Source organism: Antechinus flavipes, chromosome 4 (genome assembly GCF_016432865.1).
Source record: "Antechinus flavipes isolate AdamAnt ecotype Samford, QLD, Australia chromosome 4, AdamAnt_v2, whole genome shotgun sequence".
Classification (NCBI taxonomy): domain Eukaryota; kingdom Metazoa; phylum Chordata; class Mammalia; order Dasyuromorphia; family Dasyuridae; genus Antechinus; species Antechinus flavipes.
The window spans coordinates 352305528-352326073 of record NC_067401.1 but is presented as its reverse complement, the minus strand read 5'-3'; the positions used below and the strand labels follow the sequence as shown (position 1 = coordinate 352326073).

Here is a 20546-nt window from a genome sequence, read left to right as displayed (position 1 = left end):
TTTGAATTATGTTGGGAGAGAAAAATCAGAGCAAAAGAGAAAAAAAAACATGGGAGAAAGGGAAAAAAACAGCAGAAAAAAAGATGTGACATAGCATGTGTTGATTTACATTCAGTCTCAGATCTTTTTCTGGATGCTGATGGCATTTTCTGTCTAAATGCTTTTGGGATTGCTTTGGATCAAGGAATTACTGAGAAGAAGCTTTTCATAACTGATCATTACACATTCTTGCTGTTGCTGTGAACAATGTATTCCTAGTTCTGCTTATTTTTTGCTCAGAAAGTAAATCTTTCCAGGCCTTTCCATAATCAGCTTGTTCATTTTTTTATAGACCAATAATATTCCATTACCTTCATGCACCACAGTTGGGCCATTCCCCAGCTGATGGGCATCCATTCCTTTTCCAGTTCTTTGCTGCCAGAAACATTTTTGCCATGGCAGGTCCCTTTCCCTCCTTTATGATTTCCTTGGGATTTGGGCCCAGCAGAAACATTGCTGGATCAAAAGGTATGCACATTTTGATGGCCCTCAGGGTATCATAGTTCCAGATTGCTCTCCAGAATGGTTAGATAATTTTACAACTCTACCAATTCAAAGTCATTCTTAAAACATTATTGCTGTTACTGCATACAATGTTTCCTTGGTTCTGCTCATTTCACTCTTCATTATTTCATACAGGTATTTATTATTTTGGTTATTTAATATTTTTATTTACCATAACTCCAAACTGCTTTCTAGAGCACATCTAATTCTAAAACCCTTGTGTCTTCTCTTCTCTCCTCCCTATCCCCAACTTAACAACATCAATTGGGTGGGGCTTTCTGACAAATGTTCTTTCAGAAAGATCAGCTCAGGAGTGCTTATTACCTCAGGAAACAGTCTATTTAACTTTGCTGTGAAGCTTTTCCTGACGTTTTCCAGGTTAATCTCCCACTAGAAGTATTGGTTGTTTTTTGTTTGTTTGTTTCTTTGATTTTTTATTTTCTCATTACATCTACACTGTTTAGTATCTTGCAATATTAGGCTTTTAATAATTGATTTGGGGATTAGATTGAATTGGGAAAGTGGGTCTGTGAAGTATGATCCCTGGTCATTAATAGAGTCCAGAGGTCTAAATATCAGATCTCTCATTTATTTTTGGGTAACAGTTTCTTAGTATAGCTTCTGGAATCTCAGAGACACTTAATAAATACTTGTTCGCTGATTGACTTGCCCTAAAATCTCCAACTGTGTTAGATATGTGCCTAATGTCTATGGCACAGACCACTGTCCTCTCAAGAGCCTAGTAGATGTGTCTTATAACAAGGGAGGAAATATGTGGCCTTTGGTAAGAACTACTTTTTCCTGTTTTATTTTTTGTTTTGTTTTGTTTTTTTAAAGGACTTCATTCTCTTTAAATGTTTTAAGAGATCAATCCAAGGAAGCATAATTTTGAAATCCCAAACTTTTTTCAGAAAACAGCTTGTGTCTTATTAGGCAGCACAATGACTTAAATCTAGTATGACAGTCAATAAATACTGTTAAATTACATCAAATCTTCTGAGTTAGAAAGCAGGACTGTTAGGGAAAAGAGTTAATGAGCAAACTTGAACATTGTTCATTAAAGGAATATTGATTAGGCAGGAGGCAGGAGGAAGCAGGAAGGAAATTTCTTCAGAATGAAAATTGAGAAGTGTTCATGTAGAGAAATTTCATGATTTGGAGGGAAAACACTGCCATGTGTTACTGAGGCAATACTCTCTTCAACCTTTTTTTCTGCTTCTGTTTATTGAAGAAGAAAAATAAACTAGAAACAAAGAAGCCAAAAAGAATCAGCGGCTCTATTTCAATCATTAGTCAAGCAGCATCCTGTAATAGAGACTATTTGCAATATTATATAGAGGAGGATTGATCATGGAATCTCTAATCATTTGCATCACTTCAACTCAGTAAAGTGACAGGAGGTAGAATGCAAGTAAGAGGGACAATGAGTTGTTAAGTTTGTTTCCCTTTCAGACTTGGATTGCTGCATTTATGCTGTATTCTTATTTTACATGGCTATTTGCATATAGTCTTTTTCATTAGGATGAAAGTGCTTTGAAAGCAGGGACTTTGTTTTTACTGTAGTACAGTGTCTCTTATATAGTAGGAGCTTAATAAGTACTTTTTACTAACTGACTATATTTAGACATTATCGGAGATGAAATGCTGGGACTATTCTTATATTTTCACCTTATTAAAGAAAGGCGAGAGAGGTATTATTACCTGATTACTTCTTTAGAAGGAACTATCCTTTAATCAACTTCTTAACAGAATTATGGGTTGGCAAATTATTGACTAGGTTTTTTAATGCATAGGCAGGAGCAGTCCTAACTCAATGGACCTTAAAGTTTTGTGATTGAGCATCACTTGTCTATATCATTCTAACTTTAATGCTCTAACTAAATCCATCCTTATGATTTAACCATCATCCTGATGGTCTCTAAAGAACCTAAACACTCTATAAGAAATCAGTTCTAATATTCAAATATTAGGACTCTTTCCTAAATTTTGGCAAGGGAAAGCAAATTTCTTTCTTCCTCTCCTTCCAATCTTATGGTCTCATTCAGAGGAGTGGAGATGGGCAGTGAGTAAAACAGAATCATCTCTAAAAGTTGAAAAGGGGAATTAATCTATGGAGCAGACACATAGAACCCAGCTGACTGAAGTCTCTACCAGAGATCTTATTCCTAGAGATCAACATTTTGAGAATACCACCAAAAGAATAAGGATTTTTTGAACAATGCAGCATCAGAGATATGAGTTGCTTTGGACACAGGTTGCTTCAATATATACTGCCCTACTAATGTATATTTATAGAAGGGGGATACTCTGCCCCTAATTTATGGGGGGAGCATGATGTTATTATTGTTCATGGTGTGGCATTTCAGCAAATGCTTTTATTTTAAATGAATTATATCAACTGGCTGAGTAATGAAAATAAAAACCATCAGTGGGAACTTGTGAGCAGTAATTTCAAGAGGGTGGACTGAAAGAGAATCTAGAAACAGGAATAAATTATCACTCAGGCAATAAGTTTTATTTAGAAGTAGTCAATCAATTGCCTTTACTAATTAAGGTGTCTATGATGGTAAGTGCTAGCACATAGCAAGTGTTATAAAAGTATTAGTTATCATTAATATTTTGGGGTTTTTGAAAAATATTTGAGTATAAAATATGCAAATTTTGTCAGCTAATGGTTTCTGTTTTATTAATCTTCAAATACCAACATGAACTATTCCTCCATTCTTAATTTTTGAAGCAAAATAAGATTTCTCAGTCACTTAGTTCAAATAATTTCTCAGACTTATTAACTGGGCGATTCTGGCCTAGTACTTAACTGCTGCCTCCTTTTCCTCATCTTTAATACAAGAATAATAATCCTAGTGTAATAATTCCTATATAATAATCCCTTTAAGAGTTGCTATGAGTATCAAATAAGATATTTTTAAAGTGCTTTGCAAAACCTTAAGATACTCATAAATGTTTGTTTTTTTTTTGCTATTACTTTGCTGCTGTTATTACTACTTCTACTTAGTTTTCAGTTGTAGAAACTGAAAAACATTGAGGATTCTCTTTGGTCAGTTAGTAATAGTAGCAGTAGTCAAGCTTAGGACTCAGGTGACAGACTCTTTAAGTTGAATGGTTACCCATCTTTGCTGTTGTTTTTTACCACCTCTAACAAATAGTGGCCCTCATATGACCTGGAAATATTCTAGGCTCTTCTCTCAGACTCTTAGGGGCAGAGAGAGAAAATTGTTCATTGGGAACTCTCTTTTTAAAATTATTTCTCTCTAGTTACATGCTGATACATTTAAAAACAATTGTTTTTAAAGTTCTAAATTCCAAATCTATCTCCCTCTCTTTACTCCCTTTTACTTTACTCTTTATACCTTTATTCTACTTTATTCTTTTTTTTTTTTTCCTGAGGCAATTGGGATTAAGTGATTTGCCCAGGTCACACAGTTAAGAAGTATTAAATATGTGAGGTCATATTAGAACTCAGATTTCTCCTGACTTCAGGGCTGGTGCTCTATTCACTACACCACCTAGCTGCCCATCTTCTTCTTCTTCTTTTTTTTTTTTTAACTACCCTCTCTAAGAGGATATGTTATGTATGTGGTAGCTTCCTTTGTGGATGAGACACAGAGCCAGCCTTATTTATATGTATATCTATATGTTTATACTAAAATTTATATATATGTATTCATTTGAGGCTTCAGAATATATCTTTAAAAGAAAAGTATCAGGGAGATATGACATAATAAATAGATAAAAGCACTACAAATATAAGATCACTATATAATGATAGCCTTACTCCATCAAAAACTGCTATAAATATTTTTGAAAAATAAGACAAATTGTTGGAATCTTTACAAACTGCTAACTAATTAGAGTTGATCTGATCATACAAGAAGATGTTTTGGGCCATAACCTGAAACAAGGTACTAAGTAGAACTAATTAGTACAATGCTTGTGTTTACACCTTTACTCATTGGAGTTCACAAGTATGGGAGAGTCACAAAGTAAACTTTGTAACTTTGGGAATTCACACCTCCCTTAAAGCTCTTTGGGCCAGAGAGCACTATGGGAGAAAACCCATAATCCCTCTCTCTTGTATCCCACAATTCCTCCCTCTTGTATAAAAGAAACAGACAGAGGCTCTCGGTCAGATTTCAGCGGAATTATGCCAGAAGCCCTCTCTCCGAGGCGAGGCAGAATATTTTCCACTTGGCTGCTGGTGGCGGAAGAAGAGTTTTTAGAGGAAGAAGCTACGAGTCGAGAGTTCAGTGGACAACCAGATTCATCTTCATCTCACACCACTGTGGTTGGTGGCTGGGCTCCTGCACTTCTCCCACTGAGACAAGGCTGGTCTGAAAGACTCTCCAGAAAGCTAGCCAAGCCCCAAGTGAAGGAGACAAGAGATTCATTCCATCTCTGTGCTGGTTGGAGGCTGAAGAAAGTAGAGGCAGAGGCTGAAGGACAGAACCTTTGGATTTGGAGACATTCAGAGGGCTCTAAGCTAACCGGGCTATATTGGAGATAATAAAAGATCTGAACTTTTATCACCTGGCTGCATTTGGGGTAATTATTGATCTGAATTGAAACTAAGACCCCCTCCCAAGAAAACATCCCTCGAGAAACCTACCCTCTCACCCAGAGAGAACTATTCTACTTATTTTAAAAGAAGATCACCACAACAAATTGATTTATACGAGAAAAAAAAAAGCTGTATACCATGTGGATTGAAGATTAAGATAATCACTTGTATAATTTAAGAAGAAAAAAATTGTTAGGATTCTTTCGAGGTGCCAAATCAGTGGAATTGATGAGATAATGATTCTCTAATTTACATGTACTTAGTACTTACTGTAATTCCACTAGATTCACACCTTTAAGAGAGCGTGTGTGTGTGTGTGTGTGTGTGTGTGTGTGTGTGTGTGTGTGTGTGTGTGTGTATAAGGAGGAGCTCTCAGGGCCAAAGAAGAGAAGCCCACTAGAAGCTCTGAGCCTCAGCCAGGATTCAGTCCAGGAGATTCACAAACCAAAGAAGGCAGCTTAAGCTCTCGCAACCAAGGAGAGAGATAGGCTTCTATTAGAGCTAACCGGGCCCCAGGAAAAGATTCGAGACTTTGAAGGAGAAAATAAAAGATTTGGACTTTAACTCCTGGCTGAATTTGAGGCCTTTATTATACTGAACTGAAATAACGGCTGCCTCCAGAAGCCCCCCAAGAAACCTGAACCAGAGAACAGTATATTTTAGAGAAGAATATTACAAAAAAATCTCTTGTCTTAACACTCTGAAACTTGTAAAAGTGTTCTTTTAATGTGAATTATCCAGATAACTACTTCAATTTTCTACTTGAATTGGTCTATGAGACACAAAATCAGTGATTTAACTTTTAGTTTTAAAAACTTTAAAAACAGAACAATTCTTGCCTAAAATTACCTTTATTATTTTTAGCCTCTTTTAATAGTAATATCTACCCTTCATTTGGATGATTTTGCTTCTGATTTCAGTTAGGTAAATATTTGCAGGCACAATGATTAAATGAGGTGTGAAGTGGGATAAGGTGAAAACCCAATGTATACTAAATATATGTTTTAAATACAATCATCCCTCTGCTGCTGAATCTTTATGATCCCATGGACACCAATCCCTTCTCTCACTGTCTCTCAAAGTCTGATCAGATTCACATATGTTGTTTCCATGATGCCATCCATCCCTCTCATTCTCTGCCGTCCCCTTTTTCTTTTGCCTTTATTCTTCCTAACATTTGGGTCTTTTCCTGTGTCTCATCTTCTCATTAAATGGCCAAAGTATTTAAGCTTCAACTTCAGTATTTGACCTTTCAATGAATAATCTGAATTAATTTCTTCATGTATTTCTTGGTTTGAAAGCATCATATTCTAAAACTATTCAAACTATTTGATCCATCTCTGAATTTGGTTGCTGACCTCTATTATAGGTCCCCCTGTAATTGCACGAGAATGGCAATTTAAGTATCTTTTCTTTGAGTGGAATATCTATTAATATAGATATAGACACTTGTTTGAAATTGACCAATGCCTTCCTCTATAGTATGGTGGAAATAAATTTTTATGTTGAAGGGCAAATAAGCTTTTCGAAAATTATTATTCAAACATTAAGATAGTGCTCTAATTTTAATAGCAATGATAGCTTTGGGTTTAACCTAACTTTGTGTGATAATAACCATAAATTCATCCTAATAAAAAAGATACTGGATTTTTTTTTCATTTTAAACTAAGATTACATATGAAGGAGCACCCATCATATGAGGGTTCTGTTCTAAACTTAAACCCAATTTAGTCCTGGGAATACTGACTTTAAGAGAGTCAAGTTTTTTCTCCAGTGTTAATCTGTCTCATTGTCTTCACCCCAGAGTTCCATGATATTCAAAACTGCTCACCTATTCCTACTACCCTTCCCATTTCTTCACACCTTTCTTCCTGATATATACTCTTCAATCTGGTGACCTAGTCTCCTTGCCTTTCAAGGGATAAGATATTCTATCTCTCAGCTTCACTTATTTTTTCTTACTGTCCCCTATGCCTGGAATCCTCTTCCTCTTCTACTCCATTTACTGCTTTCCATGGGTTCCTAGAAGTCCAAACTAAAATACTATCCCCATTTTATATATAATTGAAGAAAGCAAAAATATTAAATAAAGTTAAATCCTGCCCTCTACAGGAAGCCTTTTCCTACTCTTCTTAATTGTAGTTTCATCCTTCCTATAGGATGCTACTCCTTCTATAGACTTAGTGAGGTCCAAATCTCTCCACCATCTAAGACATGTTTTAAGCTTCTTAGTTCTTTCTGGTACAGAATGTTCCAAATACCTTTCTCCTCTGAGAAACTGATATGAGTAACCAAGACCCAGCTTAGAAACTCCTGACTTCTATCCATTATAAGATTACCCAATTTTATAATATAATCTTATAAGATTATATTCCTCAGTATTGCTTCACAGGAAAAAAGAAACACCAAGGTACCTAGGGACTAGAGGTCCACACTAAGGCTCATCACTAAAAGCACATGTTCTCATAAACTGTTATGGCTGAGTGATGAGAGAAGGAGAGAAATATTGCTTTTTTTTTCTTTGACTGAAAATCTAACAGAGATTATGTTCTTTCTGTTCCAAAAAAAGAAGTCACTTCAAAAAAGAACATAAGCTATCTTTTCTCCATCCTCTCATTTCATCCATCTCATTAGGTTCCTTTTCGTTAGAGTCCCAGGCTCAGGGACTAATAAGGGAGTGCTTTGTTATCTCAGATATGCATGTGCTCCTCAAAAAGAGACCAATATTATCACTCAGCTTCATGGAATGTATCACATTTTAAAATACATATGTTTTAGGCTCTTTTTACGTTATCTTTATTTTAAAAGCTGATATGCATTTATCCTTATTTTAATGTTTTCTTTTATTTGAAAATTTAATTCACAGCTTTTTTTTAGCATCCCTGAGATTTATCTTTAAAAAATTTCTAAAATATTGTTGTCAGCATATTTTATTCAATAAACAGATTCTAATAAGAAAATGCATTGAAACACTTTAAAAGTGAAATAGTAAAAATTTTTAATGATGGCGTTGGTATAAAAAAAGAAGAAAGAGAACAATAAAACAAATCTACTTTATAAGGATAGCATGATACCTTTATCTTTTTTTTTAACATTTCTTTATAACGTGCATTATCATATTATAATTTTTATTATTTTTTAAAAATTTAATAACTTTTTATTGACAGAACCCATGCCAGGGTAATTTTTTACATTATCCCTTGCACTCACTTTTGTTCCGATGTTTCCCCTTCCTCACTCCACCCCCTCCCCCAGATGGCAAGCAGTCCTACACATGTTAAATAGGTTACAGTATATCCTAGATACAATATATGTGTGCAGAACTGAACAGTTTTCTTGTTGCACAGGAAGAATTGGATTCAGAAGGTAAAAATAACCCGGGAAGAAAAACAAAAATGCAAGCAGTTTATATTCATTTCCCAGTGTTCTTTGTTTGGGTGTAGCTGCTTCTGTCCATCCTTGATCAATTGAAACTGAATTAGCTCTCTTTATCGAAGAGATCCACTTCCATCAGAATACATCCTCAAACAGTATCGTTGTTGAGGTATATAATGATCTCCTGGTTCTGCTCATTTCACTTAGCATCAGTTCATGTAAGTCTCGCCAATCCTCTCTGTATTCATCCTGCTGGTCATTTCTTATAGAACAATAATATTCCATAACATTCATATACCACAATTTACCCAGCCATTCTCCAATTCATGGACATCCATTCATTTTCCAGCTTCTAGCCACTACAAACAGGGCTGCCACAATCATTCTTGGCACATACAGGTCCCTTTCCCTTCTTTAGTATCTCTTTGGGGTAGAAACAGTTTGATAACTTTTTGAGCTTAGTTCCAAATTGCTCTCCAGAATGGCTGGATGTGTTCACAATTCCACCATCAATGATGATACTTTTATCTTAAAGGGGCTTTATAGAATTAATATAAGCCAGGGGTGTCAAACTCACAGTCTAAGGGCCCCATGCAGCTTTCAAAATACCTGCATATGGCTCCAAACATATTAAACTATAATTGGTAAATATTTAACCAACTAAAACAAAGTCAATATTTACCCTGCAAGAGTCCTTCGGTATGAATTAGTGGCCCCTATGTTTATTTGAGTTTGACAGCCCAGAACTAAGGTCAATCCCCTTAATATTCAGATGAATTCTAAAGAGATTCAATGGTTTGGATACATTCTTATAAGTAATAAATGGTATAACTTAAATTTGAACTCAGGCATTCTGTCAGCATGTCTAGTGCTCTTTTAAAATTCTCCATGATGCTCCTGTTTTCTTTTCTTTTTTAAATAGTAGAATGAATTGACCTATAATTTCTAAGACACTCAGCTGCAATAGCAATCAAGAGTAATTATGACTGGTAAGCTACTAGTGTGCTAATGATAAATTAATGTAAGCTTTCATTTTCTTGGATATAATTTAGAGTTAGCAACTTCTCCCTGTTTTATTAGGTGTGAACATGTGAAAGAACAAAAGTAAGTCTTTGAAGAGAGGAGCACAATAGTAGGAATTTCCAAATGAGAGCTCTGTATATTCAGCTTTTATAAATGAAATTAATTGTTAGTTTCATAAATATATTAAATTTTATAAGAGTCAAAGATATATTGACTTACTCATAGGCACTCATGGCTTTAATTGAGACAGCACAATTTTCAACTAAAGATTGGTTAACTTGGCAAACAGAAGTGTTAACAGAATTCTATTAAGTGAATTCAGTATTATTCCTACAATTGAAGATATTAACCAATGTTCCTTTGGTATTTAGCCATGAACTTAACTATAGAGTTTTTTATTAGCTTCAGAGTTATAGGCAATAATAATCAAGCAACTAAGACTAACTGTACCTTATGCATTAATTTGCTATTACTTTGTTTACATTTCTTATTCTTATTTTTATCTCAAGGCTTAATTTAAGGGAAAATCATGGAAAATAATAACTATTTCAATATCTATATATCTGTCTATTTTCTTATATTGAGGAAGTAATAGATCCAGGCCAAATAATGGGTATGTATTTATATTTTTATAGATAAAGATTTGTTTTTATTTTGTGTTTTGATTAAATCAGTGTAAGAAGTTACTAATGAAGAAATATCCTCTGCCATAACATATAGGCAAATAATCTGCAAAGTACATTTTTAGATTGTTTCCTGGTTCCTTGAGAAGTCATTATTTGCTCATGATCACTAAGAGCATTGTTATGGAAAGAAACAGATCTAAAATTGGTCTTGACCTTGACTGTAAGGTTATTGTTCTATCAACTATGACTTGCTATTAAAGACTCATATTTTGGGCAATTATTTTCAATGAACTTGGTTCATTGTAGTTAAATATATTTTTGTCATATTTAGAGCCAAGAATCTGTGTTTCCTTTGCAATTGGTCATTTGCATAGAGAATGAAATTTAGACTTAAAATTCTTTAGACAGTTCTTACCTGTAAAAATGTAATAGTAAAAACAAAAATATAATTATTTCAAATATTCTGAATCTCTTTTGCTTATGAAAATGAAGGAATTATTTTTGTACCATATCCTTCTCTTATCCACTACCCACAATTTAAAGAGCCTTGTTGTCAGGGAATAAAGCCAGATTATGTAATTTAGTAAATTTTTTTCATTCTCATCAAGACTAGTAGATTTTTTGTTGCCATTTCATAAGCCAAAGAAGTAGATTTAAGCAAACTTCAATAAAGGATAAACTATATTACTAAATGTCTTGTTTCTCTTTCTCTCTAAGGGTCCATCATGCTGGGATGATGTCCTGATTTCAGACAGAATGAGTGGCATTTGTCATTCTCCAGATTGCGATGGAATTGGAGCAGTAAGTACCTGGCCTAAATACAGTGCTTTTTGGAGAAAGGAATAGTACTGTCAATTTGTGAAATGTATACCTAAGATCTAAAATCACATGTGAGAGTTAGATTTCAATGTTATATATTTTTGCTAAGAAGGGGCTGAAAACAGAACCAATAACTGATGTGACTCCCATATATTAGCCATCACCAAAAGTTTTTTCTAACTTTTTTTCCCTCACTTTCTATTCCTGTTGACATAGAATTTAGTACATGTGTTTCTGATCTGCTTCTATCACTTTCCTAAGGAATTGTTCAAGTTTGGGTGTTGATTCCTAGACATTCTAAATATTTCTTCACAAAGTGATGTTAATGGAACAAAGAAGTTAGCAACTAAGAAATAGCAGGGTAGTGTGGTAGGGAGAAGAGTTGATGTTAATCTGCTGGTCATACACCAAAATGATGTTTTACATTTATGTTCCATTTTACTCAGAAAATTGGTTTTTTTCTCTTATCATCTTTTCTTCCAGAATCCAGAAATTCATTTTGTTTTATTAAATGCAGCATGGATATATTAAATACAAACTCATCCTCTCTGCATTTGTGTTTATCTTTGTATGTATAAAGTATTTGGTTAGTGGAGAAACAGTTCACACAGAGTTTAGAGAGCTAGTTGCAAAAGCCAAGAAGACAGATTCAAGCCTTGCCTTGGATAAATACTGGCCAAATGAAATCAATCAATTTCTCAGGGTTCTAGGCTACATTCTAGGACTGTAAGTTGCTCCCTTATGTAGGAGTTCTCAAATAAATTAATCAAGGGTTCATTCTCTCATCCTATCTTCCTTGATAACTGTAGAAGAAGGTTATTTTCAAATTAGCTTTTTTTTTTCAATGACCAAGCATTTATTTTCTTTTTCTTGGACATCCCTTGGCATTTGATGATGCAGAGAATAGAACACTACTTCTTCAGTCAGGAAAATCTGAATCCAAAATCACCCTCACACACTTATAGCTGTGTGACCCTGGGAAAGTTATTTAACTCTATCTGCCTTAGATAGTTTACTCAATTTCAAGCATTAATTAACAGTACCTACCTCACAGAGTTATAGTAAACATCAAATAAGATAAAACCTGTAAAACTTATTTAGCACAGCTCATGATGCATAATAAGATAATAAAGACATGCTTATTCCTTTCCCCATCTTTTTCTTCCTAATTTGAACAAAAGAAAAAATATAGATGAAACCTTCAGAACAAAGAATAGCCGAACAAAGCAAATTCTCATATTGATTTTATCTAAAAATATATGTCTGCATTTTCAGTCTATCACTTCAGCAAAGTAATTTTTTGAAAAGTTTTTGTTCTAAAAATAATTCCAGAATAATTTTGGCTCTTATGTTTATCAGGATAAGCAATATTATAGCTAGTGTTTTTATTACATTGTTTATATTTTGTGAAATTTTATTTTATTTTTTATCCTGAATAGCTTGAGGCCATAACAATAAGATGGCATATATTTTCTCTGTTTTGGCAGTAGAGATGTCAGTATTGCTGAAATAGAGATACTGCTCTGATGCCAACACAAATGTCATTGTTAGTTCACAAACTGTCACAACCAGCTGGCAGTTAATAGTCTCTCTAAAACATAGTATCTGTCACTAGCAACAGGTAAAATATTTGGGCTCAACACATTAGACCTGAATAATCCCTGAAATCTGCTGGATTGCCACAAGAGATAAGAAGAAAACAAAAATCTAAACTAAAATTTATAATTATTCAGATCTAAAATGAAGCCATGAAAAGGTTTTGTGTTTGTTTGTTTGTTTGTTTGTTTTATGAAAATGCCATTACACGTATAAGAGAAACCCAGGGAAGAATGATTTTTGTGTTGCTCACAAATATTAAAGTATGCTTTATAGTCTCAATAGACGTATTCTTCCTATCTAGTAACCTTAGGTCAAAAATAAATTCTATTCATGGATATAATTTTTGTAATATAGCTCTGACCAGCAATGTTTATTTTTCAGAGATTTGTCCATGTTTATCACAATTGTAAAATATAATAGAAATTTTGAGGGATTCACAAATTAGTTTCCTTACTTGTCAAGAATAGTCTTTATTCTTTATGTCTTTAACATCATATGTTTATGATATTAACCTATCACTTAATGGAGGGGTAAAGAAAATTATCAAACATATGTATCCTTGTGAGAAGACTCTGACAATTTTGGTTGATTGAAATTTGGGTAGTATCCATCAGCCATAAAAGACAATCCTTTAAGGGAAAAAAAAATTGAATGGCTTTAAGAAATTGATTATCATGGTATGGACTGAAAATTAAATGATTATTTTTTTAGCTAATGAAACAGGCAACAGCCCAGCTCAAGTTCTGGGCCCTAGCACAATCTTCATTTAAAAATATTTCTTATTCAAGAATCCTATAATTTGGGACATCAAAATGACTTGAGAGAAGAAATATCCTTGGGCATGAGGGGGTCCTGTCAGTTTATACATTTATTTTTCAAGCAGAGCATTGCTTGGATTTAGAATAATTACAAATAAAAAATTTTTTCAGCAAGTGATGAACACAGAATTTTCTTCCATACTTGTAATGCTAAATCCATAATCTTAATGGTGAAAAATGCTAGATTATATGTTTCAAAATTAAGATAGAAAAGAGGCCAAAGATTTGTAAACTATTTTGAAATTCCTGCTTAAATATTAAGAATACTTTCTTCTAGAAGAGAGTAAAAAAAAATGGGCAAAATAAGCCAAAAAAAAAGTCGTGTTTAAAAAAAGAAATTTTTAGTTAGGAAACAACAAATTACTGGTGTGGGAATCATTACTGAATGAGCTTTCTGTTTACAGTCAGAACATAGGCCATTTAGAACAAAGATCAAATTGAGCACCATCCCTGAGGAAAGGATAAAGGTAAGAAGACAGAACAGGAAATTATAAGTGATTGAACCTGACCTATTAAAACAAACTATTGACACAAAACACTGGGACAAGAAAAATGATATGTATTACATAATCTCATATCTGAGTCTAAACTAAATCATGAAACTGTCAGAATAAGGAAGACAGATTTGCATTATTTTGAGAATTATAAATAAACTTGAACAACAATGAGATAGAAAATTGGACTAAATCTATTCACTTTTTTATTTAAATCCAAGGGAAAGATTTCTTTTAGTCTGCAAAATCCTGTCTATATATGCCTTCACCTATATCAGCAAGGCATTTATGTGAGAGTACATATATGTAAATATATAAGGAAACATATACATATGAAACACAAAGGAAAGTCATTTCAGATTGATAGTAAAGCTACATAAATTATATTTCCTTACATGAATGAAATTAAACTTGCCATGCCTTTTTCAATGACATGAAGTTTTAACTTTCAGAATAATTCTTTAATCCTTTATTATATACTTAACCTTACATACTTTATATATATGAATATATATGATTATGTATAACTCTCTACATAGTACAGATATACATTCTTTAAAATCTCTGACACATATTTTTAGAAATCTTAGCTACTAAGATTAAAAAGTCTTGAAATTTGAAAGCAACTCCCCTCTGGTTGTTAAATGTTAGCTTTTAAATATTTATCCTTTTGGGATCTTTTCAGAAATGAATTCTTCAATCACACAAGGTCTCTTTTTCCTTTTACTTTCCTTCATGATTATTGTATTATCCAGTCTGTTGTATAGATCCATGAAATGAAAATATTTTTCCCTTGTTGGAAGTAAAAAAAAGAAATACTATAGGATTTTCAAATAATGAAACCATTATTTTAGATTTTGAATAGATATTTTTTACTCAATTCTTTTCTCTATTTATATTGGTGTAGCATATAGGGGTACCCCACAACTTAGAGAATGGGTCCCTCAAATGGTGTTAGCCAATATCCATGATACTCTGTTGATCCATGTTCATTCAGCTGTAATTCCTTAACCCTCAGTGGTGTGTTTACCTCGTCTAGGCAGTCAGAGGACATTCCAAAAGCATTTTATATAATTTAGTGAGAAATGCAGCAATAAAACATATCCCTTGTAAACCTGGGGCACACTCTTCCCTAAACAGGCGAACCATCAATAAGGAGAATAGACACAAGTGGGGAGTATATAGCATGTTAGTTATAATATACATGTGGAGGGTTCACAGGTTGAGAAATCGTTGATGTTTTCCAGAAATGCCATTATAATGTCCCCACTAGGCCTGCAACCTGCTGATTTCTGCTATCAGTGTAGTCTCTGCTGGACATTGCTCCACTGATCCCCAGGTCACTTCTAGTTTCTGTTAAGTATTGTTTCAGTGCTTTCCTGTGTGTTCTTTTGCATCCTTTTTCTGACTTCACCTGAAAACCTTGACTGAAGTGATTGAGAGTCTGGGTTTTATAGACCTATGCTCTAACTATATCCCCTAAATCTATTCATGGATATTTGGGGTTTTCTGTATCCCAGGTAATAACCACTGAATTAGGAGAAATTTTTGTATGAGATAGTCATTTCCCTGTTCACAAGTTCACCAAAATAAATGCCACATCAAGCAGTGTGTTATAAGAGACAGTATGGATATAGTCCTACTCCCAGAGAAACTGGGCTTAAGGGAAAAAGGAGTAAAAAATCCTCACCCAACTATTGGATTTGCCAGCTGGTTATTGGTGACCCTTGGGAGTGTAATTTTAGTATAGTGATGGCAGAAGGCAGACAGCAGGGGATTGAAGGAAGACAAGATGATGAGTATATGTCAGCAACTATTTGTAAGCAGCTTTTAGAGAAGTTTAGCAAATAGTGGAAAGGAGAGGGATACAGTAAAAGGATCAAAGGAAATCATGTGTTTGCGTGTGTGTGTGTGTGTGTGTGTGTGTGTGGTGTGTGTGTGTGTTTGAAGATGTTTGTTTATAAGCAAGGGGGAAAGTGAGAATTAAAGTGCATGGAAAAAAATAAACTATTGCTAGAACAAGGGCCTGAAAGGGTTAATTGGGATTTATATGAAGAATGAAAGTACAGAGATTTTTGCATCAGTCAGGATTTGTAAAAGGAGGAAATTGACATTGCTCTGGGTTTTCAATTGAGAGCAGGGAAAATGAAGAAGCCAGTTCAGTGAGACTTTTGGCTTTTGATACAATTCATTTCCATTCAAGTTTTTATGAAATTCATGACTTTATGCTAGTCACTGATTCTACAAAATCAAAATGGAAACTGGAGCCCTTGGAGAAAGACATTTTCCTGTAGTGATAAGGTTTGTAAACTTGGTAGATGTTGGTTCATCTACCTTACTGTCCTTTAGCTCTCTATCATCTAGTGTCCATTTATTCTTCCTTCCCTCTTCCTCCCTCCCTCCTTTCCTTCCTTTCCTCCTTCCCTCCTTCCTTCTTTTCTTCTATAATTCAACTAATTCAAAATTCAATTAAAGATATGACAACAGGCTCTTGGTAGAATCAGTGGTATATGAACTGATAAGGGAGCTAGGGATTTCAAGAAGCACAGATAAAAAAGTAGTACCTTCTGGACATGGAAGACAGGCTTTCCAAAGATGTGGAGATAGCACTTCCTAGTTTAGGGAGCAGCATGAAGGCTAATTTGGCAAAGAATCTGTTGAAGGTAGTAATAATTTTCAGTAAATCTTAAAAAAGATATGCTCAAGTGAGACTTTGAAGAACTTTTAATGTCATGCTTTCAGAATGGATTCTTTTCTATAGAAGAAAGACTAAAATAATTGACACTTTAAAATTAGGTAAATCTAAATTTCATATTCAAATATAAGCTCTCCCAATTTGTGATAAATAACTTAGTTATTAATTTTGTTTACTATGAGTAGTGTTTCAATTTGTACTACATAAAAATTGTTTATCTCACATTGTTTATAAAGTTTAATATATAAAATGAAATGATTTGTTGAACCAAAAGTAGTACCTTTTTAATCTGTATCACTTATTTCAAATTATTGGTTGACATCTTAAATAAAATAAATAATAAATAAGAATCCGCTTAGATTAAATTACTTAGATTTATGAAGATTAAAAATATTTTTGGTTTGCTAAAAATGGTTTTCTAATAGTGTATAGGTTTAACCAGATCTACAATCCCATTTTATAGGGGAAAAGACTTTTTCTTAATCAAGCTCATGAAAAATAAAAATTTAGGGTTCTCAGCATAGATGAATGTATACGAATATGTATATATCTTTACACACATATACATATATGTATAAATACATATCCCTGTGTGTTCCCTAATTTTTTTTTCTGTTTTCTAGCTTTCTAAGAACAGTGTGGTTTTATTAAGCCAAGGCTGATCTAAAGACATCAGAATCATAATTTCAGACAGCAACACATTTTGTACCAATGATCAGTCAACATTTGACAGAGCTGTTTTCATTTGCATAAGACAGAAGGCCTCTTAGTCCCATGTTGTTTCTTTTGTCAGTTACACCCTTATACTCAGATGATAATTACCATCAATAGTAATAACTTCAATCCAGACAGCCAGGTGTTTGAACCAGCTCCCCCCCTCCCCCAAATTCCAACATCAATTGAGTTCAATAAGTATTTATTAATTACTAGCTATGTGCAAGACATTTCCCTGGACTATTTTGTTATGCTGATGGGTAAGAAGTAATTGCTTCCTTTGGGTAGGAGTGGTTTGGTGTCAGATTGTATAGGATAAAAAGTGAATAAATAAGATAAAGGAATGAGTGGAAAAGAGATCAAAATTTACTTCTTTAAATCTTATCATATAATGTAGTAGAAGGAAAATATGCATTACCTGCCCCCCCAAATAAATTAAGTCCCTTCTTTTTTAAAAAATAAAAATATTATATTAAAACTTGCAAGTAAAAATCTAAAATGATAATTGATTAATTCTGAATCTTGACTATGTATGAAATAGATTTTAAGCAAAAAAAAAGTAGGGCTTTTGAAAGAGGGATGAGTAGAGTATGGGCTGAGTCCAAACCTGTGTCAAACACACAGCGTGCCTGAATGCTGCTTACAACTTTGCTGAAGGCTTCTCTTGATCATGATCTTGATCGGTGTTCCTGATCCTGAACCAGATCAAAATTTAATTGAGAAATATTTAACAAAATTTTAAAAAGTAAAATGGAAATAATTTTTTAATAAATAAAAATATAATGGAAGATAGTATATCGACTTACAAAAAATTAATATCTATCTCTAGGGATCCTTAATATATTTTAATGACCCCTATTTCTGTTTTAGTTTGACATCTTTGATCGAATTCAGTTTTTCTCACACTATGGTTCTAGGGGTCTTGGAAGCTCTTTCAAAGGGTTTACAAATTAAAAATTAGTTTTTATCTCTCATATAGCAAATATGAATAAATAGAATCCACATGAACAAAAACTCTTTGGACAGATCCTCAATAATTTTTAATAGTATAAAGGAGTACTGAGATCAAAAAGTTGAGAATCACTGTCCTATATGAACTCTTTTAAGCAATGAATTCTATTTGGTAATGATTCTACAACTTTTAGTCTTGGAAAATTTCATTAGAAACTAAAAGGTTATGTTCCCAGAACATACTAAAAGTGTTCTTTGAACTCAGTTCCTCCTGACACCCAAGACTACCTCTGTATCCATCAATTCATCAATCATGTACCTTTTCAAGTAGGGAAAGTATAATATAGAATGAGCACAAAAAATATGCCCTAGGAACCCACTGATTTCAACCAATACTTCACATTATTACTACAATTGAAAGGAAAAAAAATATGTCCATAAAAATGTTCAAAGAAATATTATTTATAATATAAAAAATTATAAATAACCTTTTTGTTCAGTATTTGTGGCGTAGCTGCATAAATTGTGGCTTATGAGAATAATGGAATATTGTTGCCCCAAAAGGAATGACAGATACAAAAATTATTATGTAAAGGAGAAAACATTTGATGAGATAGAGTAAAGAAAACAAAATCAGAATAACAACATAGACATTTAACAAGACTATGTTAAAGAAAAAAATAACACTGACAAAACCTGAAAACAAAATAGAAGAAAAAGATCCTGAAGGATACATATTTAAAAGAGTGTTATTATCTTATTAGAAGTGCATTTGCAAAAAATATTCATGAATCATGGAGTTTTGTTTTAGGTATAATCAATTTTATTTACATATTTGAATTTTTGTTGATTGTTATAGCTAAGAAAAATTAAGCCATAAAGAAAAAGTTGGACATTACTAGATTTGATATGAGTTAAATAACTTCAAATCAAGTTTCTTTTACTTGGCATACACAAGTTTCTCTGTGCCCAGTCAAGTTAATAACTAGAACATATGGATAGCTCTTTTTGAAATAACAAAGCTATTTGCTGAATCTAAATAAAATTATTGATTTCTTTTCATATGTATTTTTATATTATGATTTTATTTTGGTATTTTGTGCATAATTTCTAGACTTTAAAATGACACAGAAGTTTGGATTTTTTACAAAAATTTAAGTTATTAATAGTAAGTTCCTTAAAATCAGGGACACATTTTATTATTTTTTTCTCAGGTTTAGGTACAATGTCTGGCAGACGTTTGGCAATTAAAAATGATTAGTGATTCCTTGATTTATTTCATTTCAACTACATGTCTTATGTCAGTTTTCAGGAAACTTAGTGACTTTAGATCATAATTTATATCTCATTTTATTAATATGAAAGCAGCCTCACAAAACTGTACAAGCATAAAGATGGAGCCAGTTCTCTCTTTCCACAAGCTATTTATTGACTTGCTATGGATTGATACCAACTAGTTATGCCATCTATTCTAAGGCCATATTAAGGAAATAAACAGTGATCACCAAGGAAACACATAGAAGTAGCAACAAAAGAAATATACAGCGATGAGCAAGAAACAAGCATAGTTTCTAAAATTCTATAATATAGAATAGGAAATAAGAAATGAGTATATATTAGAGATGGCATTAGGAAGAAAAACATGGTTCAGTAGTAAATTTCAAATTTATTCTGTGAAAAATGGAGACATTTTAAGAATAGAAGCAAAGAAGGAATAAACATTTATGTACTGATCACCAAATGTTTCATTGGTAGGAAGAAAATGGAAATATCATGGATTAGCTTTTGAAAGTGGGTATGTGCTATCTGCAGCACAAATATATCAGAGCTTAATGGAGTGGCAAGAATAGACAGAAAGTATGAATGTAATGGTGCAAGAGAAAAGCCAAGCATATCAGATGGGAAAGGGCCCTCTTGATCCCACAAACAGGTGATTGATGATTCTATAAGAGACATACTTCATCATGCCTTGATGTCAGTCATTAAGAAACTATCATCTTTTATTCAGTTTAATCTAGCTCTCAGAAAGTTATCAGCTACCATAAAATAGTGGGGGTTTTTGGAGGGTAGGGGGAGACATTTACTGAAGGGAATACAATTGCTGGTATGTTAAACTTGAAAATTATTATGGGAAAATTTGGATATGAACATAATCAGAGAATCTAAGAAAAATATAAAGAAAAATCAAATCAAAACAAAATTGGGCAAATTACTAATTTATTTTCCTTTGAAGCCATATAAATGCACAAAACTCATGCATTCCATTTATAAAGATGAGAATGTCCTTTCGTCTTGTATAACCTCAAAATGAGA

At 33.1% G+C, this 20546-nt stretch overlaps 1 protein-coding gene across 1 annotated transcript in view; it reads left to right on the top strand.

Moving 5' to 3' along the window:
- The window catches only part of PRKN (parkin RBR E3 ubiquitin protein ligase), a 1934491-nt gene that overhangs the window by 907979 nt on the left and 1005966 nt on the right, over nt 1–20546 (top strand). Inside the window, exon 5 of the mRNA XM_051998070.1 lies at nt 10861–10944. Within this exon, the coding sequence (XP_051854030.1) occupies nt 10861–10944 (84 nt within the window). The remainder of the gene's footprint in view (nt 1–10860; nt 10945–20546) is intronic.